Consider the following 27,846-nt stretch of genomic DNA (forward strand, 5'->3'; position numbering starts at 1 on the left):
GCGGTATTTGATATTTTTATTTTTACACTTTACGTCGGTGACCGTAAACGAATTTTACTACAACGCTCCATCATTTCAATTTCAATTACACGATAGAATGGTACTAGAACGTAAATTTTAAATATTTTTTCGTATTTATTTATTATAAGATCAAATAGATAATCTTTTTTACATCCTAATGTAACGATATCATTTAATTTAATTTGTAATTATATTAGGCAAATACAACAAATAAAAATACAGAACTTATAATAATAATATTTACGGTAGAACAATATCTATTAGCTAAAATCATTTTTCAATTACAATTTATAAATACACGTAACAGAAGAACTAAAGGAACTAAATATTTGTTTTTTCTACTAAATTAATACAATCACATATACTTTTTTTTATTATAAACTAAAAAATACATAATTTCTTAAATTTATGTATCTATTAAATTACGTCCTTACATTTGGCTCCTGAAAATCGTCTGTTGTACAATATATAGGGGCGGGCTAAAGAAACAAGAATATCGACACCTTCATATATTTACATATGAAAGTGTGTGGGGCTTTAAAGAAAGTGCGTGATAATCAATACAAGAAAACGAGATTGTTATTGCTTAGATATAGAAATATAAAATAAAAAATAAAATATTCTCATATACATCCTATCCCTCGCCGCGCGGCGACACTTTAACAAATAACAAACTTAATTAAAACGTCTCAATTATAACTTTAACAAAATCACTCTAATACTGCTGAATTTGTACGAATTAGGTAAACTCTAGAAACCGACGACATATCCTGCGGTCGCAGGACCACCAGGACAGGACCTACGGACTTGGGAGTCACTCGTGAAGGAGAAGAGAGACAGAGATATGTACGTACATACAAGAGATAAGGAGCTAGAAGCGCTGGCCGGTAGAGAAGGTCTTACACGTTTTTGGCACATTATTGTATTATTCAATTTAATTGAAACGATATACCGAAACAATCGTTCGTATTATATTCGTATGTTTAGCGGAAGCTTATTTAGGAGCTTAATTTAGTTATTTTACAAGAAAACGCTACAACGAAAGTGCTCAGTTTCATATTAAAAGATCTTGTCGATTTTTATAAGAAAAGCGAAGGAAGTGTAGATAAAGCAATAATTATATAATCTGTAATGTTAAACTATAGGTACGTATTCAATTATACATCTCGTTAATATATAAAATCCCTGTAATGATATATTGTAAGTGACGTGACACTACTGTGTGACTGCGGCGCGGGCGGCGCGGGGGCCCGGGGACGCGGGGGCCCGAGGGCCCGGGGGCACGGCTACGGTGTGATCCAATGTAATATACAAAATAGAGTCGAAAATAGTTTCAGTCTTCTGTTAAAGAGTTATGCGGATTTGTGACGTGTACTGACGTGAGGGCCTCGCGGACCGCCTCGGTGAGTGTACTGAGATAGATCCCTACAAAACAAGTAACTATAAATACTATTAAACATATTTGGGAATGTCTCTATACGGTTGAACGAATGATATCTCCAACACTGCTATACTACGTAGACCGTATGTACAGGAGTCCGCGACCTGCGGCACTAATTTAGTACGAAATAATTGTATACGATATCTAAAGCCAGGTAGTGTTGAACCCCGATTTATACTAACTTTCATTATCCACTAAAATGTTGAAAGCTCCTTTTAATTTGAACATTGAGTGCAGACACATTATTCCCTAGACCTGGCGCGCACTGTCTTCGTTATAACATCGTTATCGATAATGAACTCTTTGTTTTTTCAATCAGTAATCACAAAGTTGCGTACGTCACGACGCGCGCGGCCCGGACCACCCGGCGCTCACGACCGCGCGGCACACCGGCGTCCCGTGGGCAGCCAGGACCCTCGGGGAAGTAGTGGAGGTGCTCGAGGGAGTGACGAGTGCGTCGCGGACCTTCCAACGGCGACAGTTCACTGTATTCACTTCTCTAATTCTACAACAATTACAAATACGCTACTATTTACCATTTTAGACACTTAATGTCCCCTTAATTAATGGTTAATTCAAATTTATATACCATTAATTTATAATAACTATTTACATTTAAAAATTGTTTATCTGCGAATAAAACTATTATTACGAAATATTTTACAAACTTTGGTGAAATGCAGACGTCAACTCGCACGTGTTAAGTAACATTAGGTTAACACAGGTATAGGCAAGAATCGCTTCGGGGTACACTTGTGGAAGTACAGTCGTAGCCATAAGTGATATGAAATATCAAAAAAAAATATATATATCAATTAATGAGAATGTAAGAATGGAATGTCAACAACAAAGAAGATAACAATCACAACACCTTTCATACTTATTGCACTCCTTCGGAATAATAAATTATCGCCTATCACTTACGCGCGATTTAAATATACATTTACAATATTAACACATCTTTTAAATATAAATTTAACTAATTTCAATGAGGACGTCGCTCGCTCCAGTGTGGGAGCAGAGTGGCGGGCTGGTCTCCTCCCGCCTCGAGCCTGATCTAGCGAAACTGAAATTCTTTCAGCATACACCGCTGTCTTAAACATTAATAAAATTTATCTTCGATAAGATATTGCACGAGATAAGATCCAAGTAAATACACAATATAAATCACAATAAAAACGGAGTACGGGGTACGCTAACAAAACTCCAGTTTCACCGTTGCTTCATTACTCACAGCGTACCTAGCTAGCGATCAAACGTCCATAAATTATAAAGATCTCGTCCCTCTCGGAGGACGCGGCCCGAGTGAGGGAAGGTACGGGTGCAATGTTTAAAACGTTTTAATTAATTTAAAATGGAAGTGGCCTAGTGCGCCTAGTCCTGCCCGTTGTGGTGCAGCAGCGCGCGCGCGTCGGGGGGGTGCGGCTGGTGCGGCGGGTGCGCGGGCGCGCGGTACGCCTCGCCCTCCTCGTCGGCGGAGTTCTCCTTCGACCTGTCGCTCTTGCAGTCCTCCTCCTTGGTGACGCCCGCCAGCGAGTCGAGCGCCATCGGCATCGACTGGTACAGCTCGCGCGCCTTCTCGCTCGGCGGCAGCAGGTGCAGCATGTTGAGTGGCATGGGGAACCCGGGCGGGAACTCTGGGTAGAAGCCCTGCTGGAACGGGTTGAACATCGGGTTGGAGGAGATGTCCGGCTCCGAGCTCGCCGGCCGCTGGCTCGCGTTCTGGTGTTGGTCGTCCTTATCGTGGTGCTTGCCCGGCGGGTGGTTGTTGTTGTTGTTGCCTGAATTTAAATTTAACACCTCCAACGGACCGCCGATACAATCTTTTCGGAGTTGCTCCAGTTTTAAGCTCTTGCCGTATTTACCCCGCACGTACATCAGAAGGGAATTGTACGGGATGCCGAATATTCTTGATGCTTGGCTCGTTGTCATCTTCTTGTTCCACACGTGTTGTAGCGCTTCCGTGAGTTCTGCGTTGGTCCAGGAGCGGGGCGGGCCGCCGCGCGGCGCGCTGTGCTGCCCCTTCGGCCGCCCTGTCGAACAACAACCATAAATTAGATTTTACGTTTAGTTTTGGAATACTTAATTCGCTAATTACATTACGGAAGTCGTATTCAATGATTTATGAGTGAGCTAAATGCAATCGCGGTGCAGGGTGGTTTCGCGTGGGGGGAGGAGGTAGGGGGAAGTGCACGACATGTGCCGTGCACCGCCCGCCGCCGCCGCCGCGGTTACCGTATGCACAACTATCTAATGACAGTGTTTCGGCGATGCAGTGAGCCGGTAGCGGCAACGGGCGGCAGCGGCGACGCGGCGGGAGCTGTCGCTAATTCGGCGCGAGCACGCGACTATTAGGGCAGGGGCGGGCCTGTCAAAAAGAAAGCGCAGCACCGCCGGCGACGTCGCCACATGTAACTTTATAGTTTTATAATTCCGACGGATCACGTTAACTCGATTCCGATCAGATAATTCGAGGAACGTTTCGGATTGCTGCCGGAATCATATTTTATTATGGAAATTAGTTTTCTTTTAATAGTCGTCGCGGGTCACGCGAGGGCCTCCCCCCACTCCCCCTCTCCGACCGCGGAAATTAAAGACGGCTCCCATTAAGTGCTCAACCTCGTTAGCATTTCACAGGGAGCATCACCGTGCGTGTGACGTCGACGGCGCTAGCGATGGGCGCTCATCGATCGCGACTATTGTGTTCGACGTGACGTGCCAGTAGCACGCTCGCCGTTGCCGTGACGTGCCAGTGGCTCGCCGTGACGTGCCGGCGGGACACGTCGCACGCTAGTCCCGCCGTCTGTTCCCCTATGACTAGGAGATAACGCTATCAGATCGTCTTAATAAACATTCGCCTGGAAACAATGGTCGTTTAACATTTTGCTCTAGCGATCGCAGCTCCGAGCGGGAGATGTGTGATGGCGCGCTGCTATCTGGCGGTTGCTAATATTGAGAGACCTATTGTTGCGGCTTTTATCTATCTTATAAAATGTATTTGCTATTTAGTTTGAATGTAATGCAAATCGTGCGCGATTTTATGTTTGTATGGAGATAAATATTCTTTTAAGTAATTGTGTTGGCTAAGATATATGATTTTACGAAATTGATTGTTTTAATAGAGTTAGACTATGGGTACCTAGAGATAGTAAATAATTAGGTTTTTATTCCGTAGTTGAAGTTGCCTACCTACCTACTCTATAAATAAAATTAACAAAAAAAAAATATAGCTGTCCTTGGCTTAAATTGTAAAAACCTTCCAAAAATACACATAAATATCTCATTGCTATTTAAAAACTTGTTTTGTTTCCCGAGAATTTTCTCAATAGACTGTTACCAGTTTTACAGTCTGAACCCACTATGTAATATGTTATATATACGAGTGTATACATAATTACATATAACTTACATTTCTTTTTGACGTTCGTGAAGAGTTGCGCGTCCAGCGGCGCGCGGTGGTCGACGTCCATTAGTGGGTACATCTTGTGCTCCATGCCGGGCGGGAACAGCGCCAGTGGGGACTCCATTCCGAACACTGTAACAAATATCATTTTGTTAATAATACTTAAATTTATATAAAAGAGAATTAAAATTTTGATTATTCTTTACGTATTTTTTTAATTAACTGATAAAATTATAGAAATCATTATGAATAAAACAGGATTTTTAACAAATAAGTTATTATAATAATAGACAATTTGTTTATAGATGTGTATAGTTGAATTAGGCACATTGTATACACCTATACATAAAATTATCTTGTGTACGTACGATTAAAATAAAAGATATTTAAAAATCGATTCAACTTCACGCCGCACTTAACAAGGAAACATAGTGTTAAGACACTCCGTTTCCCAATTTCTGAGGAATTCTAATCGATTCGATTTATTTTTTTTAATTATTATTGTTGATTCATTAAGATTAATGGATCAATTATTATAATAATTAATGGAATAAATCTTTTTATAGTATGCTTTTTAAGTTAGCATAATAAAGTGAGCATAATAAAAAAATATTTATTGCTAATGTATTTAAAATTCAACGTAACGTGCTTTTAGTTTTGCTATTCAACACTAGATGGCGCAGAGCGTATTCGTGTAACCGCGAAAGGAGATTACCATATTGAAAGCAATAAAAAATATAGTACTAACAGATAAAATAGAAAAGAAAATACAATGAAGACTATAAATAATCACAAATAATTATACAATTTATTTTGAAAACTATAAACCATATTTTTAAATACTTATTATTAAGTTTTAAAAAAAGTAATTTTTTAATAACAATAGCTATATTAAGAAAGAAAGATATTTTTATACGAGGTATTTCAGAATGTATCTCGACAATAATAAACGAGGGATTACCCACAGTGAATGTGGACGGAGATGTAAATAGCGGGAGGTGTCGTCCGTTGAACCAAAGGCGACTAATCGATAGGGCTGCTTTATTACTATTCTATCTTATTTCTTACTGCTTTTACCTATAGCTGGATCGTCTGTCTGTCTGTACGTTAATAGAGGATGGTGGAGATGTGATTTTTCTTTAAGATACTAATGTTTTTCCATTTTAACAGTGATTGTTACTTATAGGTATATATTTATATGCATATAGTTGGGGACGGTATCTTAACACTAAGTTCCCAGGTTCCCTGGAGAAAGAAATAATGGAATAGGAACCTTGTGCTAAGACACTCGATCTCTAAATTTTATTTAAATGAATGAGCTATCTGTTCCCTTTGCGATCTCTAAATTAGAAATTGAAATTGTAATTGAATAAACGTGTAAAATATACCTATTTAACCTCGAAAATAATAATATGTGAAACTTATGATAATTTAGTTAGTTAGTTTTTTAAACTCAATTTTACAGAGCGAGACAATGCAAATAATTTAGTCCCCCAAGTGGGAATCGAACTAACAACCGTTGCATCTACAATCAGACGCTATTCTTAAATATACGTATTATATGTATCTTTCATTTAGGAAATATTATTTAATAAAACTAAGCTTGAGTTTTATTAAAACTTCCCACTTTTACTTAATTGTCTCATATGAAACCGAAGTGTAATAAATATTAATACATAGAAATACAATTCCAACATTGTAATTTTACTAGTGCCTAGGTACTTCGTTATATACGCACATAGCATCTAAAGCTGCCTTAGACCCGTATTATCTATTTTGTAAGAGATGTAAATAAGGAGATGTCTGAACTAAGGCTAGAAAGCGACTAATCGATAAGTCCAATTTATAGTTTATTGTAAGTACCGGTACTAGACTGAGATTAAAACTTGTTTTCAAATGGTTGTATAGCTGTGTGTTGGAAATTTTAGAAAATTGTTTTTTTTGTTTCTTGCTTGTTTCCAGCTCTATTGGCTGAAAGGGTAGAGGGAACCTGGGAACCTAGTTGAGGGAGTCAGTTCCCATTAAGACACTTCCGTTCCCCGTTTATTCTGTTTGTTAAGATGTCATAGCAATCTTTTTATGCCATTTTGTATATTTGGACAGCGACGTATAACATTTTATATATGATAAGAATAAAAAAATCAAGTTTGATTTATTCATACAATAGTTATGGTCGATACTATAAATACAATTGATTTATTTCACAATTTACGTGGCTTTTAGTTTAATTGTAGGTCCCCATTTGCTGCTATTTACTATCAACAACTTATCTATTATTATCTATCTCTAGCAAAAAAGATAGATAAAAAAATATATAAATAAATATCAAAATGTCTCAAATAATATAATCTCAATAAAATCCTAATTTCTCCATTTCGGTAAAACCTATGGCACCCACCACGTCCGTCTCCGAGCATTTCCTATTGGCAGGTTATAATTTACTAGTTTCGCACGCGGCTGCTCCCGTAACCACTGGCTGGTGGTGTCGTAAGAATAAATGTATGCTGCCACTTGATAGGGTTGTCACATTATAAACATTATCTTAATTTTTTTATTATAAAAAACTATTTTATTTAGTTCCAAATGTTAATATATTAATTATAGCCTTATTTTTTTCAAATTGACTCCTTTTGATCAAGTATTGGTTTATTTCGCTGTTTGTATAACATACTTTCCATGTCTTTTAGTCTATATTTGTGATTGAGTTATTAATTTTTAAATATATAAAATTTCACATTTACATGCCTAAATACTGACATACCTATAACTATTTTTTTCCTTTAAAAGACTTACCGTTTTAAAAGACTTATATTACAATAAGTTTATCAATCCGTTTCCGTTTAATTCCACTTATCCCGGATAAGCCGGCCATTGGGCAACCCTGAGAGGATCTATCCCATATAATTAGTGCGTGTTATGAAATGCTTCCTGGCTTCTGTGCAATCAGCGGCAAAGAAGGGTTATGTGTATAGTAATACTATGTTATTAACAATGTAAGATCTGCATCTAGTGTGGTGCTACCAGGCTACCAGGTCAAATGTATGGAGAAATGTATGTCTTATTATAGATGTATGTGGGTATGGCGCCTTGAGACAGTATTTGCATTCGCGGTGGTTATAGGTTCAATTCTACTTTAGGCTTTGGGCCTTCGCAACTCGTAAATATAGCGAAATGTATCTAAACATTCGTGAATTGCACAAAATATATTGTTATTATTAATATTTCGAAGATGAAGAAAACAAAAGGTGTTTTTTCTTAATTAATTGCCATCCACAATTGCCATTAAATACGAACTACCCTCATTTTTCTTGATTTCACTTAAAAATACCCAATCTTATTAAAACGTTAATTATTTTTTCAAATTTTTTTTAATATGTTTATTTCAATATGTCGATAAGTTAATTATACGTGTGGTTTATTATTTAAAAGTGGCAATAAACACGTTATAGTGCCTTAAATCCTCCATTGTTTTAGTACCGATAAATTATTAGTTACAGCAATACCGGGTGATGTGGGTGAAAGTTTCGACAAGAAATTGTAACGTAGAGCTTTATTTGCTTGTAGGACTGTAGGGGCCGATTTACTTATTTGTAAGGGTTTATGTGATAGATATTGGTTATTTTGCTCTTAATAGTCAGCTTTCACGCTGTATCCCGCATCATAGGGTTAGGACACTCTGTTCCCTATTTTGCGCTGAATGTCTATTATTCATTCGTATTTTGTGTTGAGTGCGGAACTCAACGCCGCACTTTGTTGTATATATTCTGGCGAAGAGTTTAAATAATGAAAGAAAAGAAAAACTAAATAAGATTAATTTTTAAATTATATACCTACAGCTAAACTTTACAAATTTATGGCTATGAGTAATATGGGGCCGTCGTCACAGGTTAACTTCACGTGCTCAGGCACATTAAAATTTAGATTATTTTTATTTCTTCATATTCAACATGCAATGTCTTGAAATTGAGCGAGAAATGGGGAACCGAGTGTCTTAACACTAAATTTATATCTGCCTCATCTATGTGAAAATGTTTGTTTAGGAACATAATTTTAAATATCTAATTAACTTCGTTATACGGAGTTAATACGAACGTACGGTAATCTTTAATTATTCTATTATAAAAGTTTTTAGTATATTATTTATAATCTATGCAATTTATATGCAAAATATACTATATTTTTTCACTTTCGATATTACTTAGGGAGCGTTGTTATGTGAATATAGCACTATACGACCTCACGAAGCAATCCCGAGGTTTTACAGCCGGAGCTAACGAACCGTTAATTCCTATCACTCGTTAAGGCCAGCAGATATACGTTATTTGCATAATTGTCGACAATCAATACATACTCACGTCGCCGCCAATTGGACTTGATCGTGCCCCGGCTTTGTTAGATACGCTGTTTCCGCTAATGCAGCCTTTGCTGCGACATTTCTACAGAGATTATCCCTCATTTGTCACGGCGCGGAGACCTCGCAAAACGAAAAAATTGATTCAATTTCACGAGAATAAATTGCAAATGTTTGTGAGAGAAAACTGCATCGCCAGTGCCTAGTAGGCTAACGCTGACGTCCGCTTAGCATTTATTTTCTTGTTATTATTGAAATTGTATTTTTATTTAACGAGTAAAATTTCTAGCAGAATAACGTAAACCTTGCGGTCAATTAGTCCCACCGGCGTCGGCTTGACGCTTTCTAATTCTAGTGTTTGAGACACCTCACAAACCTATTCGACCAGAAACAATGATTTACGAAATACCTACGCCTCCGAATCAGCACAATGCGTTCGCGTTCGAGCCAACATTTTTTCGTGAAAAATTTGTAAGAAAATCTTAATTTATCTATCTTTTAAGAATAGAAATCTATAAATTCTGTTTGAGATATCTGTTCTTAAGAGATATACGTATTGGATCAAGTTGTATCGTCATTAGGGCACTAACTAATAGACAACAAAGTTGGGATCGATAGCGCCCCATATGGAGCATTGAAAACGAAAGCGCCCGCAAAGTTCGCAACTCGGCTCAACCCTTTCGCACATGGAGGAACTTGTCAGATTCACCCCTTCGCCGTTCATTGAGAGGAGCGAGCGGGACGGAGGGAGGAGGGGGTGCCGTCACGTCGCGGGACACGCATATGTGTTGTGTCTCGTCGGTTGCAAGGTCGGGCCCCGTGCGTAGAGCTCGTGGTGGGACAAGGTCGGGAAGGGTCCCGGTCCCCATTCATGGCGGGCGTGTGGGAGTCGCCGCGTGTTGTCTATGGTCAGGCCGCGCGTGCTCGTTCATTTTGCAACTAGATTTACAACTATAACTGTAAATTAACTTTATCGGCCGCGCTTGTATCTAGGTCGTATGGAATCAGCATTAATTATCGGTCCAATCTTAGGGCCGATGTCGACTTGCGTACAATAGATCACATGGCAGATAGCGCACGCCAAGGACGCGAAAGTAATGAGACTAATGCTGCTGGCTGACGAGCGTAGAACATGGCGAACTGGGTTAATCCATTGTTTCACAGAAATACATAAAAATCGATGTGAGGAACGATTAAAGAAAGAAGTCTAGGTCGCGGCGCCTCTATCCTTGCATTGTTCTTGTCGAGATGATCGCGTGTCCAGTGTAAGTCCTCATTGCATAAATCATGAGGGGTGGATACACGGAAACCTGTACACCTTGACTGCGCGAGTGCGAGTGCGAGACATCGACTAGCTACGAGCACGACAGATTTAATAATCGATATTGTGATAAATTGCATTCGAATAAAAAAACTTTTTACGACAGTCAACAGGAGTAACAGATTGCCGCGTACGGTATTTTATAATTAATCGATATTTAAGGAAACGTGTGTGATAATATAACACTGTCGATCTTTGGCTCTTGTTACAATTAAGTATGAAATTTGTTATATTTTATTGACATAGTGATTTACAATGGGCATAATATAACTTTTACCTTTGCTCCGAATGTCTCGTTTCAAGAGAAACTTGTGCGACGCGATTATTAATCTTTCTCTTAAAACAATAATAAGTGCCAGTTTATTTCATTGCTTTGAAAATAATACTAACATGCTTTTTTAATTAAAGTTCGGAATCGCTAGTCATAGGGTTGTCACGTTGCAAAAATATTAATTTAAATATAATTTTTTTTTGCGTCACGCTGTATCACGCACGGTGCAGGTTAAGTAGACGAAGCCAAGTGTTAAGACACTCCGCTCTCCATTTTTCGGCGAATTCTGGGAGAATTGAGTGGCAGACCTCAACGCCGATAATATAATCATTTATTTTACATTATAATTGATAGGTACTTGATAACATTATCAAATATTTAATGCAAAATTTTTCCGTTATAATCTCATTCATATTCAATTTCACTCCATCTCATCATGGAGGATCCTTACGCTGAGCACGATCGACGTAAGACGGAGTGCTTTAAATATATGTGGATCGTCTTAAGTTAAACTCTTCTAGGTTAAATTTGCATTATAAAATTTAAAGTTAAAATTGTTTTCATTAAAGTATATCCACCTAAACTATTTTTTTTAAGTACCTTTAGACTTTTTTAAAATATTTAAATGTAAAAAATTACTATTGATAATTTATTTTGGCGTTAACTTCCGCCATTCAAAAAGCAATGCCTCCAAAATTCAGCTGAAAGTGGGAAACAGAAGTGTCTTAATGGGAACGGACTGTCTTAAATCTTAGATTCCTAGGTTCCTATTGCCTTCCCTGCCATGTGCGGGATACAGCGTGAACCTAAACAAAAAAAAAACATTTTTTTCCAAAACGTTAACCCGCAACCATTAACGCAACCACATTAGGCGGATCACACACGCAAGCCTGGGAAGTATTCGTACAAATGAATTGCTGGCAACGTGTTAATTTTTATTCAACCAATTTGGTCCGCGCTTTGTAATATGTTTTCGTTATTCTCAATACTTCCCATCCCGTGAGATCCATTGTCTCTGGGGGGCCGAAAGAGGTCGAATGCCCTACAAAGAAAGAAGATTTAATATCTGGCTTCAAAGTTTTTTTCGATGCTCGATTTATTCCTATTGAGCCCACGACATTCACACTTGAAATTGGCCATTGTTGGAAACCCGCTGACTTCATACTATTTCATTCTTCGACCAGCAATCTATCGATTTCAAATCGGAACTTAATTTGATTATTTTATTACTAATCTATTATGGTGTAACGGAAATGAGATGTTTTAGTTCTTTTTTTTTAGTTTAGTTGGTAATGTTGGTAATATAGTGTTTTGATAATTTGTTTAATAATATTTTTTTATTTCTTTACTTATTAGTCAAAAGTCAAAGTAAATTTTTCATTTATTCATATTATGTCTCAAATAAGATTGTTCTGGTTGTAGTTATTATTTATATTTACAAAGAAAATATTGATTTCATACGTGTTATGGTTTATACATTTTCGAAACCATTTGTAATGTGGTAGAGGAATAATTTAAGACCATAAATATATAGTGTTTTTTTGATTACATGCCCTAAGCCACCTTACAATAAAAAAAACTAAAAATCCACCGCAGATATATTCTGTGGTCAACCAATCCTGACTTCCGTTACGTATGTAATCTATCATGTGAAAGAGCCGAGCGATTGTGGCTCGCGAGAATCGATTTAAGTGCCAACAATGATACAATAAATAAAAATCGATACGGTCATTATTATCAGTTTGCGATACGACTTTCTCTGAAAAGTAAACAAATTGGCACATTTTGACGTGTGAAATTAGAATAACTGTTTTTAAAATTATAATGTTTAGTTTCCTGGTGTCGCGCGGGAAAAAATATAGTAATAATAATAAAACAAGTTTTAACTCAATTTTTTGACTCTTTAGTCATACCTACCTATGTATGTACAATGTATATTTATTATCTAGGCATTTAAGTAAGTTGACGGGATATTGAAAATTAAGTTATTATTGCACCGTTGAATCAATTATTCAACTATATTTGACAGTATTATAGATATGTATTTAACAAAATTTCTGCATAAATGATATTTTTTACCTATATCATTTTGTAACAGTTATTTTTTATGTCAGTAGTACCAACTACGGATCTTTGGTAACTTAACTGTATCATATAAGAAAGTGTACTCGATTTCAATTCGGCGTAATTATCTTTATGATAATCAAAGATAAAAAAATAATAGATAGATATTATATAATCACATATAAATTTGTAACCATTTGTGGCTATTACGTACAAACGTACAACGTTACTCTTATCACGCATTGCGTAACGCTAATGAAATAGAGAGTGACGTATAATTACATATTAAGTGCCTTTTGTTATGACAATATGCAGTACATTGTAATTATAGTTTCATTAACAAAAAAAACACATGTAGCAATACCTAATATGGTTAGGGCTGTCAATAAGAAATATCGATTAGAAAACCGATTGTATCGATTATAACAAATTAAAAAAACAAAGATAAGTTAAGATAAAAAGATAAGATGGTAGGATTATTGTAGATACAGATAATAAAAAAAAAGAAACATCAACATACGAATATCTCACGACACACTATAAATAATTTAAAATTCGAACAAATTTCGCTATGAAAAAAAAAACAAACAAAATTTGACGTTTCAAAAATAGATTTCCCTAACAGATAAATAATAATCATCGACTTCCTATTGATATTGACAACAAAAACCATGGATCGATTCCAAATTGCTATTTACGTGTGTGGTTGTCTCGAACGGTGATATCCTGCGCGCGCGCCGGCGCTACTGACTCATACTTGACTCACATATGAGTTATAATGTTTGTAATTATATTACTGGAAACGTAAATGACGACCCCAAGTTCTTAGTACCTAAGACCACATACGAGATTGTATGTGAATGGAAATAGTCTATTCCGGATTTATTTGTGGTAATGATTTAGTAATTATATGGTACTACTATGTGTGGATTTGTATGAAAATATTTGTATGAACTTTTCCTGTTTTAGATCGAATATAGTAATTGTTTTATGGGTTTCTTTTTTTAGCTTTACCCTGTATTCCGGATCTGAGAATCTAGTCTTTAGACACTCCGTTCCCAATAAGACACTGCCCACTTTTCGCTGAATTCTGGAGGTATTGCGTGTGGTCTGGGGAAACTCAACGCGGCGCCATGGCTCGTTATCAGAGCGAAGAAAACTTATTATTAAAAATTTCATTTCCTTCAGTGGGAATCGAACCCACAATATGTAGCGTTTATAGCCTCACGTTCTGTCTCCGCGCAGCGACTGGCTAAAGTTAAAATTTTATTATATTTTTTTTTAGATTTTATTTGTTATGAACGATACGAATATATAATGATTATAATTAAATCTTTAAAATACATGATTCGAATGTGGTCAGGGGCACATTTCGGGGAGAAATTGTGGTTTGGCGCGCTTTGTTACGTTCAGAAACTTTGTAATCGCAGGGCACGTCATCTGATTTCGATTTCTTACTCGGCTTTTTGTGGACGTAAAAAAGTGGAGGAAGGTTTCGGTCTGCGCTCCTCTTTGTTATATGTCTTATAAAACTAAGTATTCAGTTGTTTACACTTGTTTAAGTTTGGGGAATTTCTTATATGACATATATATGTTTCTTCAAATTTATTCAATAAAGGTAGAGTAGGCAGAGAGAACCTAGTTTTAAGAAACTCCATTCTCCCTTTCCGCCGCGCACTGCCTTGTTATATTATTAAAAATAATTTATATTTCTATTAGCACTGTACAATACTGTCAAAAAGTATTTAATATTCACTTTTTACAAAATGCAGTTAACTTAAATATGAATGAGTCTAAAATCCTAATGCTCCTCTATAATTATTGCATCATTAAGTTCTATAAAGACCGGGTTGTTAAGAGAACGTAAGAAACGAGGATAAAACAATAGAAAGAGTCTCCAGACGCCACGAGACTTATTAAAAACATACTTATTACAACGGTATCTTTCTCTCTGCCTATCCTGTTATATGCGGGATACAGCGTGAAGCTGATTTTTTTTCGTTTCTTACAATTTTTTTATCGCTGCCAGTCACCGCTCTGCAGTGCGGTGTTTTTGTCAAAATCATTTAGCGACTTCCCAGAAACGTTTGGCGCGCGTATCAGAATTGTAAGCGGATGAACGCCGGTCGAATCAAATAGGCTCGATATAGAATTGGGCTTGTACTCCACCAAAGTAGGGACGAGATGAGTGAAGATTTGTTTTCTTAAAAACCAATTTCGTTATTCATCTCGTCTCTATTGGAGATCGCTAAGCTAGTCTCGTAACTCTCCGCTTTGGTTCTCTCCGCACGTCAGCTTTGGTGGAGTACGGGCCTTAGCGGTGTACGTAGACCGTAGTAAATGTATCGATGGTTAGCAGTTTCGGTAAACCGTTTCATGTGCACGGATTTTAATTGCTTTCTAAAGTCCATCTTCGCCCGATTCCCATGACGGCCGCGACCAGCCAGCACACGTAGATGCATGACATGTAGTTTTTTCGTAGAGTTTTTCTGTTTATCGAAGAGAAAGATCTGGTTCGAGCTCGGTCATTGCGCCGCTTCTAGAACTGAGAGAGACTCCGAACGCACTCGACTCGATCCTATTTCTATTTCCATTCACTCTTTCAATTCTCATTCAAATTTAACGGCAAAATCGATTTGAGGCGTCGCGTTCGTGACGACACATCGCTACCGGCAACAAAGGTTAGGCGGTGATGACTGAGTGAAAGGGAACGTATCGCAGTTGGAATTGAATGAATGGATTATGGAATATTAATTATTACTAGCGACCAGTCGTGGCGCCGGCAAGGTGTGACTGTAAACGCGACTGGTTGTGGGTTCTATCCCCATTTGAGGAAATTAAATATTTCCATTTCTTCGCTCTGATTTCGAGGCAAAGCGTAGGCTGAGATCCGCCGATCAACACGCAATGTCTCCAGAGAAACGCAGTGTCTTAACACTAGGTTCCCTATGCCTACCCCGCTGTGTGCGGGATACAGCGTGAAGCTGATTTAATTTTGTTTTTAATTTAATTATTACAAGCTTTCTGTCGGTCTGTCGCGCCCAGCGCGCCGGTACCTCCGAGCATCATACATCAACATCAATCTCGGCCGCTTGCGTCGGCACCTCTTTATCGCACACAAAAAATCGACCACTTTTTTTCACATGGTCACTGACAAAACAATAGCTCGGCGCGCATCTCTCTCGTTATTAAATTCGTATAAAATTAAATATAATGTGTGATTCCACTTCCGGTTGCGTGGTGGGAATGTTGGCTAACTGTAGTTTATGGAAAACGTCAGTCAGGTTTGATGTTGTAAATTGGCAGTTGTTTACATAAACCAGTGCGTCTATCGCGTCCATCTTAAATCTCTCAAGCCTCTGTCCTGTACTGAAATTGATATTTAGGTTGCTCTCGATGCGGATATTATTGATGGCCGCCGTGCGTCGTAAAATGCATAATTTACAGCGGAAGCGGTGGAGACGCTAGCGGATTCGTATAGTCAATACATTGTCCAATTAGACATGTAGTTTGTACGTTTATTTAAATATAATTTGCGTAAGTGGGTACGGTCATTACTTAAAAAATAAATTAATAATTTTATCATTTTCTCTTGAGTCCGTAGTGCAGGGTCACAAAGTGTGACGCGCTAGGTTTTGGGTTCGATTCCCACTCGAGGAAATGAAATATTTAATATTTCCATTTTCTTCTCTCCGATATAGACAAAGCGTAGTGTTGTGTTCCGCTACTCAACACGTAATGCTTTCAGAATTCAGCAAAAAATGAATGGAGAATGGGAAACGGAGTGCCTTAACACTGGGTTCCCTCTGGTTATCCTGAATGTGCGGGATACAGCGTGACACTTAAAAAAATGACTGACTTTTGTCCACCATAAGGTCATATGCAAATAACTATAATATACCTAATTTGAATGCCACATTCTCAAACTTGGGTAAAGGTAAGCGATATATAATGTGCGATGACAATAGATGAGAAGAGATGTTATTTCCGTAATTGTCAAAGCTATGAGACTGTGAAAATGTAAGAGAACGCAATGGTGGTGAAATTTGACACTAAGTAGATATTTATGTTGGAATGGAGGTAAATTTTTTTGATATGTTTACTTATTTGTCCAAGTTTACCTACTTGTCCAAGTTCCCACAGAGTGTGGTCGCAATTTTGATATAGTAATAAAATAGCAATTTAAATGTCCGTAACAATATTTTTGTATAGGTATATTTTAAGATGACAACATGTATAAAATAAATAAAAAACTAGCTATTTACACGGCGATCTAGTGGCAATTTCTTCTACTTTTTAAAAAAATGTGTAAAAAAATTAACTTAGCGGGAGGGTGGTGGGGGAAACGGTTTAAACTTGCAGGGTCTGATTTTCTGCCCAAAGAACATAACAACATAGAGACCTAATAATATTTTACCAAACAATCGTTGACATTTTCCACCAGGAGCAGTAAGCTGGATAGTGAAAGTGTTAAACGGGGAAAATTCTAGGTTAAAATTTAAATAGAAACAGATTTTCAACAGTTCGATTTTTTAAAAAATAATACTTCAAATATCAATAACTTGATAGCGGCCAGTCGTGGTGCAAGGGCAGGAGCGTGTGACGGTAAACGCAACAGGTTGTTGGTTCGATCCTCACTCGAGGAAATTAAATATTTAATATTTTCATTTCTTCGATCTGGTGTCGAGGCAAAGCGCGGTGCCGAGTCCCTCCACTTAACACACAATGTTTCCAGAATTCGCAAAAAATGGAGTTCAGAGTGTCTTAACACTAGGATCCTTCAGCCTGCTATGAGCGAGATACAGCGTGAGGCTAGAAAAATATCTCTTATAGAATAAAACCATATATAAATTCTAATATAGAATAGTTTTTTTGTAATGTAACGTCAAATGCTATTAAGATCACATATCGATAAGTCCAACTGGCCTCTAACCTTTGATCACGAGATGTTAGAAACATTCATGATAAAGAAAAAAAAACCAAATTGAATTATCATGCTAACTTAAGAAAAAAAGTATGAATCTTAGCATTACAATGAACACAAACTGAACGTAACATATTACTATTTATTTGATATGGACAGCGGAGTCCCCACTCCAAGGCACTCTGTTCCCATTAAGACATTTCCGTTTTTAACTTTCTGCCGAATTTTGGAGACATTGCTTTGCCTCGTTACCAGCTTCATGCTGCCGGGGCGAGGGCGGCACGAAATACTAATGTTACATATTTTATTTCCTCGAGTGGGAATCCAAGCCACAACCTGTCGCCTTTACAGTCATACGCGCCTTTGCACCACGACTGACCTCGGGAACGAGGACAAAAAAATATTTATTGTTAATTTTAATCTATATTAAGGATGTTGTTATCGATAATTTTAAATAAAAATAGTGCGAAATTCAATTAAAATAGCTCGAATATGAACAGTTTATATATTTAACAAATTACGATAAAGTAATAGATTTGTGATTTTTATTTCACGAAAAATATTTTTCCTTTTTTAAAGAAATAAACACGTTTTAAATAAAACATGAACGTGAGAATCATACGCAAAAAATAATGTTACTATATATACCCCTAGTTTAAAATCAATTTATTAGTTAACTGTTGAACCGACTTCAACAAAGAAGGTTTTCAATTTGACTGTGTAATTTTTTGTTATTATACATACCAACCACTACATACTTAGTTTAACGTTAAACATATTTATTTTGCTGATGGTACTTTTACGACTGAGTCGTACTATAAATTGTAAATTGAAATAACTATAATAAATACCGTTACAATTATAATAATTTTAATTGAGTATATTTGCTTACAAGTGATTGCTGTACATAAAATATTCTTAGTTACTACTTTTATGTATTTATGGATATATTATAACAAAAAACCATCTATGTAAGTGGCCCGATATAAAAAAAACAATTTCAATATCAACAGGTCTTTTGTGGTGACTTTTTTATAACTGATAAGAAAAATCATAATTTTCGACTGAATTCTGGAGGCATTGTGTGTTGAGTGGCGGAACTCAACGACGCACTTTGCCTCGACACCAGAGCAAAGAAATGAAAATTTCCTCAGATGGGAATCGAAGCCACAATCTGTCGCTTTTACAATCGCACATTTAATAACTATTTATTTATATTGATATACTTAGTTTATATTATTTATATACTTTCTATCATTAATATTTGTTATTATTTCCATACAAAAAACAGATCTTGTAAGCCAGAGAGTTGAGTGATGTTTTATTCTCTTACGCGACTTCGTACAACCAGCAAAAATATGGAAAGTTAAAAAGTAAAAGCAAATTATATTTCTCTTAACTTAAAAACTTTTTCACTTTAACGACTTTGTTAGGTCAAATCAAATACTTACAAAATTTTGAAAGTATAGCTTTTTTCTATGAAAAACAACATTAAAATATCTTATTTAAATAGATATTTAAAAAAAAAGCACCTGTGTCTCAAATTACAGGCATTGTTGTAAAATAATTAAATTACAATCCCAAATAATCGATGTGAGAATATAAAATAAATAAAATTAGTCTATTAGAATATTAATCATGTATTAAGAAACACTATTCTATTACCGACTGATAAGGAAGTTCTTCTTAATAAAAAAAAAGTTTTAAAACTTTAATGGATTCATTAAAACTTTTTTGTATGTTATAATGAATATTAAAATAGTTATTGAAATAGCTTAGTGTATTTTAATTAACACTTTCGATTAAATTTACATATTGTTTAGTATTGTATAGGTAGGTACATCACATGTACTAATTTGGAGTTGTTATAATAGAAATCTATATAAAAAAAAATTGTAAGCGATCGGTGTCTGTATTTAGAAAACATATGAGAAAATCTATTTTAGAAGCCATGTATTAAAACCTAAAACAATTATTTTTATTTTTTATGTCTGTTTATTTCAGAAACAGATGAACTAATTTAAAAATATCACATATATGATATCTTGAAAATATCTTTCACATTGACAAGGCATTTTGCCAATGTGAAAGACTCAAAAGAAATTATGATAAAGATGAATAAAAAATAATCTTGTTTCTTTTGTGGTCTAACTAGAATCTTCTATAGCGTTATGAAGTTTTATAAGGGGGGGAAATGGTAAAGTATGTGGTGGGCTGGTGAAGATTGATCTGCTTATACAAATCGCGGCACAGATAATAAAAATAAAGTGTTGTTTCATACATCGACGACTGATTAATTTCTCGCGTGTCGCTGTTATTACATTCATTTGTATAGCCTTAAGCAAAAAGATATAATATTAAAATTCTACTATGTTAGTATATAAAAAGATATATAAAGTATAATAACTTATGGTAGAATCAGTGAAAGTTGATATGTTTTTAAATTGAAATAGGTAGGCCCTTGTGTGGATCGTGGTTGGGGGTTCGATTCAAAGTCGGGAAAATAAATTTATTACATTTTCTTTCTTTGATAACAAAACAAACGGCGTTGTGTTGCATCACTCAAAACATAGAATCTGGAAAAAATTACGAAAAATCTAGAAACTAGTTCCTTCTGCCTATCCTCCTCATCCCATACGGGAAACAGCGTGAAACTAAAAAGAAAAGAAAAGAAGTGCCAACCGAGCGCCACACGTGCACAACCGGCCAGGCGCTGGCGCCGCAAAAACTACCAGCTACTCAACACAATGGAGTAGCGGCGCTGTAATTAGCACCAACACGATATGTATGTATCTCTTTAATTAATTACACGATACGGCTATGTGCTTATTGCGAAGCAATTTAATTATGTAACTTTAGATGAGGTATTGGACATGAGGTAGGTTGGGGGATTCGATTCTCATTTGAGGAAATTATTTGATATTTTTATTTCTTCGCTCTGGTGTTGTCCAGAATTCGGCAGAAAGTTGGAAGCGGAGTGTCTTAACACTAGGCTCCCTATGCCTAAGCTGCTACATGCGGGTTATAGAGGGAAGTTGAAAAACTATTTATTTACTATGTAATGTTGTTTTGGTTTTTCAAACTAGAGGTCACAAAGACATAGCGTCCGACTTGAAACGCGACGTTTGTAGATTCGAATCCCATTCGGGGAGTGAATTACTTTAATTAGGTATATCTCGCTCTGGATACAAAATGCGTCCTTCAACGGATAATACATAAAAATATAATATACTTACTTGATTATTTTGTGGTGCCATAGCGTGTTACTTGGTTATGGGTATTGTCCAAGAGAAAGATTATTACCTAGATCTCACCCAGTCTTGTAAAAAACATATCAACTGAATATCAAAAACATACTTAGTTTTTTGCTACTTTTATTCTATTTATATCCATTTTTTTGCCTCACCTATAGGTAAACGTAACTAAAAAAAGTATTCTATATCAGCGTCTTCGTCTCGCCAAAAAAACGATAACAGTTAATTATATCGGGGCATTTATACGAATTTGATTTTATACTTTGAATAAATTGTGGTGTATCTAATTATGTAAATATCGCTTATTTGTTAAATAGAACTAAATAATGATTAAATTATTTTAGTTTGACGGGTTGTATAAAAAGTGTTGATAAACTATTAAGCTACTAATAGCTTAGCTAAATCAGGAAAACGATAGGTTAAAATGTATTAAATGATAGTATTTATACTGTCTTTTTAGTTAATTATATTTAGGGTTCCGTACAAAAATTGTAAAGAATAGTAGTCTTAGACATGGGATCCTCTTTCCGTCTTTGTCTGTTTGTCTGTGCATCTGTCGCCGGCTGCATCTCAATAATCGTGATATTTTTAAAAAACTAATACTATAAAAGAATCATATAAATATTTAAGGGCGCTTCCATACACAAACATGTTTTTATAGATGCGTACGGAACCCACTTTTTCGTCTTCGAATCCGACTCGCACTTAGACGTTTCTAAATAAAAACAATTAACTAATAATTATTTTGTTGAAATTAATTTAGGTTTCTTGAGAAATTTTTCTTCGCAATAGAAATAGGCGAAAGTGAAAGTGGGAAAGGCGATTTTTTTAATTATTGAAGTATAAAATAGATTGTTTATGCAATTGATTTGTATTACTTTTTCTTAACGATATTAATAGAAAAAAAAATAAATAATACCTTATATAAAAAAACATGTAATGGTAAATATTAAAGTGTTTGAAAATATAATATAAGTACAGTATCCTCCTAAGAAACCCGAATTCTTATATAAATATATCGTATACAAATATATTGTTGTTAGTGTAAGAGTACCTCCTAGTATCTTAGGAGTACTAGTAGCTTTTCACATAAGTACCTAATTAACGAATTTATAGTAAAAGTTAAAAATTATTAGCATTTGGTTCCCTTAAGAAAATCGATTAATCGATCTTAAATTAATAGTTTCACTAAATCAATTATTCCATAGCAAAAAAAAATATCTAAAAGATTTTTGTCATTATAAAAACTTTGATATTAAATGTATGACGAAGGCATACAAATAATTAAACAAGAAATAGATAGATATATTTATTATTTTTCTATTCTTACATGATTATATAAAGTAATAAATACATATAAGTAAGTTTGTAAGTCATGTAATAACGTATTAACCTATTTATTGTTTTTTATTTCAATTATCATTTCAATACATTTAATCTATTGTCATTAATATACCTACTTATTATGTAATAATATTGTATTTTTATGTCCTAGGTTTGTACCTAGAATATACTCAAGATCACGGTATTTTTTAATATTTTTAGGTATGCAGAGGGAACCTGGGAACCTAATGTTATGACACTCCAATAAGGTATACATTTCCTTTCCCTACATTCCGCCAAACTCAAATCCTCGCTTTACTTCGACACCAGAGCGAAGAAAAGAAAATATTAAATATTTCAATACCTCAAGTGGGAATCGAATCCACAACCTGTCGCATTTACAATCTCACGCTTGTGCTCCTGCACCACGACATAGCTAACTTCATTAAGTTTTTTTTAATATACAGCCTCTATTAATTGAACTACTTTTGACTATTTTAATATATCAATAAGAACATAAAATGGATATTTCTACGAGGTTTTTTCTAAAAACAATTAAGAACCTCGTTAAAGGGCATATATTTTCTATGGGTAGGCAAGTAGGTCACCAGCGAGGAGTGTCGATTGAATGTAAATGCGCGGGAGTAGTGCTCGTCGTCATCCTCCGAGGGTGCGCATGAGTTTGTATAATTTGGTACTTTAAAATATTATACTAATATTTTTGATCTAATTTAATATTAATGGTATAGCAGAGTATACACAGGCATGACTGTATTAGACACTCTAGAGAAAAAGTAACCATGAACGAATTAGTATTCAAAAGGTAGTTTATAATATAAATATATAATTTTAAATATAATATAACTATCTAAATACAATATAAATGAAGGCAAGGGATTAATTATTCGTATTTAAAATATATCCCTGTATCAGTTCGACCCAATATAGCTATACGTATATGGTATATCTATATATATGTTGTAGGAATCATGGTAGGTAGGTATAGTGTAACTGAAAAACACCGATGCTTGAGAGTCGAAACTCAAGCAGTAATAGCTGACTTACTTTTGCCATGTCAGCTATAATAATTACGTGCTATTATAATAAAATTATATATTTTTCATGACAATAAATATTTTATTGTTATAATAATATATATAATTTTTAAAAATTTAATTAACAAATTACAAATGTGACATATTCTCAATAACACACAAACGGTAGGTACTCCACACCCTCGCGTGCACAGTTCCGTGCCAATGTCGTGGGCTCCGTTTTTTCTGGCACCCCCCAAGGCTGCGTACCCAATGCTTCACCTTGCGTGCGTTTATCTCCGCTATTGTTGTACGTTGTACCGAGTTATTAATGTTCGCTTAATATTGATTATCTACGTAATTATGTTCCATTTAGATTATATTTACCGTTTTTTTTTTTTTTAGTAAATTTGTAACCTATTTAGGTATGCAAATGATATTTTTCTTTTTTGCAAACTGTATCCGCATATAGCGGGGTAGGCGGAGAGAAGTTAGTGTTAAGTTACGTTTCACACATTCCGCCGAATTTACGTGGCATTGTGTGTTGAGTGGCGAAACTCAACGCCGTGCTTTTGCATCTGTTGTATTTTCACTAGAGCGAATAAATGAAAATATTGATAAATAATTGTTCATTCCCCATTGAAAATCGAATCCACAACCGTCACGTTGAAGTCCCACGCTTGTACCCCAAATTTGGCTTGCAATGTCTGAAATTCCGAAATTAATTAGACCAGTACCTACTCCCACAAAGTTATCCATATCAATGATTGTTGATTATATCAGTAACCTACCCACTAACTAGATATATTTTAATCAATTCACATCATAATTGCTTTAGTTTGCTAAATTAAACACATAATTTTGTAAAATTCCGAATATATTACCTAATAAATAATTTAAATTATAATCTGTAATTTTAAGTTATACTTATTTAAAATGAACTATCCATTGTTTAGACGCCACACACGAAGCCTCTGCTATTTCAAATTGCAATTTGTGTAATTGTTAAAACAAAATCATTAGCACATTATACAGTTTACAAGTTTAATGATGGCAATGCCTTTTCTGGGCTGTAAATGAAATGGTTTAATGAAAAAAACTAAGAAAATCAAATTTGGAATTACTTCAAGTGGGCACAATCAGGAAGGCGAGGTAGCTGTGATTGCAGCACCAGCCCTTCATTATGTTTACGCACCACCATTAAGCGTAATCAAGCTCTCATCACACACGGAGAGGAAACAATAAAATGGACTATTATAATTATTCTCCACTCTAAGAATTTAAATGATTTTATTTTGTTTAAATAGTGTCAATTTTAAATTTTAGCTCTGGTTGTTATACTGTTAAGTATAAAGTATTTAAATTTAGAACGCGATAATTTGCTTACTTTATTTTCGATGGATATCATGGATACACATCTATTTGCAAGAACATACACAGATTATATATAAATCACAATAAATGTATGCAAATGAAATTTTCATATAAATAAAAAAAAAATAAACATTTTAAAACGATTAGAAAGGCAATTTCAAATTTGGAACACGCAGTAAAATGACAAGTGCGGAAGCGTAGCTCCCCTCAACGTTTAGTTACCCCACGCACGTCGACGGGAGTGCGTGCAACCCTTCCCCGTAGACGGACTATTATGACGTAATCAACCTCTCCACACACGAATGTATGAGGAAACAAAATTTTGTACGAAACTTTTTTGAGTATCCAAAAGTGCAATTTTTGTTGTAACTAACCAAAATATTCGTTAGCATAAGTTTTCAATGTTTTTTTTTTGTAAGTTTATACCTATTAAATTTACGAAATAAATTTTTTGTGGAAAGGATTAAATTAAATACGTTAATCCTTCTCCTTTATCCTCTATTGTTTATGACTTATAACTATGCGCGTTAATTATTCAAACCAATGCTTAACAATTTCACTTTCGTTCAAACCATAATTTCACTTTAAAATAATACGACTTAAAATTTAAACATACATAAAACGTGCATAAAAAATAGTATTGTCTAAATAAATCAACTTTAACTTTACGATGCAAATAACAACAATCACTGTCATTTCCTCAATAAACACATTTATTTCGAAATCGAAAAGGGTTCGTAAAACAAGATGACCGCTGTTATTGCTTCCTTTTACAGGCGTAAGGAGATCTCCAGTAATTATCCAAGAGTTAAATTTACACTGACACACTATTACGGAATGCATGCAGAGCCAAGGTAGGAATGGGATGCCATTTGAAATTACATTTTACACCGAGCCCCGCGACATGCGAAGTTAATAGACCATATAAAGCTAAAACCTCTTTGGATACCACAGATAAGACATCGACGTATGAATAGGTGATCTTAATTTATCTGTGAAAGGTTCCGGTTAACACTCCGAGAGTCTGTGTCGGTCTAATCGAATCGTTAAAACTACACGCGATTTGAATTATCGATAACTGTCCATTAGTTGTAAAAATTTGTAAGTGTTTTATTACTTTTACTTTTAATCTCGTTTGAGTTAAAATTAAATAATTATTTAAATACAGATAATATTTTTTATTATTAACATTTTATTAACGAATGACGTGTTCTTATAATATATAAAATGTTTAACATTGACTAAATATAAATGAGAACCTTATTCGACAATGAGGTGGCGAGGTCAGTTTTTGTAAACTATTATTTAATTTATCATTTAGCAATTGTTCATCCACAACGACATTGTTGTTATCGACCTTATGTTTTTTAACACTCGGTACAGCGTCGAGACTGATGTGGAAAATTATTTACATCAATGGTAACTTATGAATTTTCCTAATATTCGAGATAATTTAAGATTCCAGTAAAAATGCGGGTAATATCAAACTAAAAAGTGAAAGATCATATTGACGTCAGACTATATGAGGCAACATTATTATATTTACTACTACTTCTACTAATACTACTACCTTAATTTCTTATCAGTTAATTAATCACCATTATGCAACGCGAGCTCGCACGCCGCCCGCCTATTTTCCCGCTTCTATCTTATTCGATAACACAACGACAAATTTGTTGCAAACCAAGTAGGTATGTATTTGACATAATGTACCTACCAAATGTGCGTATGTGTGCTATGTGTGTGTAGAAACATATTTAGCACTTACTGTGAGGTGGCGTCAACGACATCGCGGATACGGCAGGCGGTGGCACTGGGGGGAACATGTCCTGGTGCGGCGGGAACATCCTGGGCGGCGGCGGAACCTCTGTCTCGGGCTCCTCGGGCTCCTGCTTGTGCGGGGAGCGGCCCCGAGCGAGTCGCACCGCTTTGAGTGCGCTGGGCGAGCGGCGCATGGATAGGTTCTCCGGCGTGTCGGACTCCCCCGAGCGGCGGCGCGGCCGTGCCTGCTTGCGGCGCGGCTGCGGGCTGTGCGGGCTGGCCGGCGGAGATGGTGCGCCGCACGCCGCCGCCGGGCTGCCGGCCGGTGAGCCCGCCTCGACGCAGTCCCCGGCCTCCTGGTCGGCGAGCCCTCGCACCTGCAGCGACTCGCCCGCGCGGATAACAGTGCCCAGCTGCTCCTGCGCTACTGACACCTCACCGCGGTACATGAAGTCCACCACCGCCTGCACTTCCCATCCTTGAAAGTCTTTGAGCACGATCACGGGATGCTTGCACGGGTTCTCGCTAAATATCCGGCGGAACAGCGGACTGCAGGCGCCCAGCAACACCTTGTGAGCGCGCACGCGGCGCTCGGCGCACACCAGGGTCACGTCCACGAGCGTCTCGGCGTGCAGCAGCGCCTCGAAGGAGCGCAGCAGGTGCGCCTGGTGGTTGTTCCAGCGCAGGCTGTAGTGCTCCTCGCCGGCGGTCGGCTTGTCGTCCATGGCGCGGCCGGTGCTCCTAAACGCGTCTGTCGGAGGACGATGCGAGCATCCCTCGCGACACGCTCCGGTATCACTGCACGGCACGGCACTGGTACGTGTGTCGCGGCGCGGCGCGAGCAAACATATACGTACGACGCGGGCGGCTCGCGAGCGCGGAGTGAGCCGGGCTGGCGGCGGCGGCGGCGGGCGCGGGCGGGCGGCGCGCGGGGCGCACGGGGAGCGCGCGGCGGGCGCGGGCGGTGGGCACGCCCCCGGCCCCGCCCTGCGCACACACGCGCCCGCCCCGCCGCGCCGCGACACATGACACACGGGCACATGTGACGCCTCCTCTATGTATTTCTGGATACCTACCGGCAGCACGCGGCTGCGGGCGTGCTGGCGAGCGTGCGGGCAGCGTGCGGGCTCCCGTGCGGGCTGCAGGCGGCGGTGCCGGCGCCGCTGTTTGTTTACATGCCAGTGCGCGGCGCCGGTGCTCGCCGGAGAGCGGCGCGGTCGACACAGTCGCACAGCTCGACAGTCGACATCGACCTTATTTTAATATTTTTTCTCGCGGGAGCATCGCGTGATCGCTGATGAATA

At 36.8% G+C, this 27,846-nt stretch overlaps 1 protein-coding gene across 1 annotated transcript; it reads right to left on the bottom strand.

The window, feature by feature from the left end:
• Positions 1 to 27,417, bottom strand: LOC146539162 (protein jim lovell-like). Its single transcript, XM_085185524.1, has 3 exons — positions 26,550 to 27,417; positions 4,872 to 4,997; positions 1 to 3,495 (listed from the first exon to the last, which is right to left on the bottom strand). Exons 1-3 carry the CDS (start codon positions 27,265 to 27,267, stop codon positions 2,837 to 2,839), a joined length of 1,503 nt encoding a protein of 500 aa, XP_085041650.1. The 5' UTR covers positions 27,268 to 27,417; the 3' UTR covers positions 1 to 2,836.
• Positions 27,418 to 27,846: the final 429 nt, after the last annotated feature.

This window comes from Heliconius melpomene, chromosome 5 (assembly GCF_056956725.1).
Source record: "Heliconius melpomene rosina isolate 202511_hmr_F chromosome 5, ASM5695672v1, whole genome shotgun sequence".
NCBI lineage: Eukaryota > Metazoa > Arthropoda > Insecta > Lepidoptera > Nymphalidae > Heliconius > Heliconius melpomene.

Excerpts from the sequence above, each read along its gene's own strand:
- LOC146539162 (XM_085185524.1), bottom strand. The coding sequence starts at position 27,267 with ATGGACGACAAGCCGACCGCCGGCGAGGAGCACTACAGCCTGCGCTGG. Across the intron at positions 4,998-26,549 it reads GTCGTTGACGCCACCTCACA|TGTTCGGAATGGAGTCCCCA; the intron begins GTAAGTGCTAAA and ends TATTTGTTACAG. Across the intron at positions 3,496-4,871 it reads CACGAACGTCAAAAAGAAAT|GGCGGCCGAAGGGGCAGCAC; the intron begins GTAAGTTATATG and ends GTTGTTCGACAG.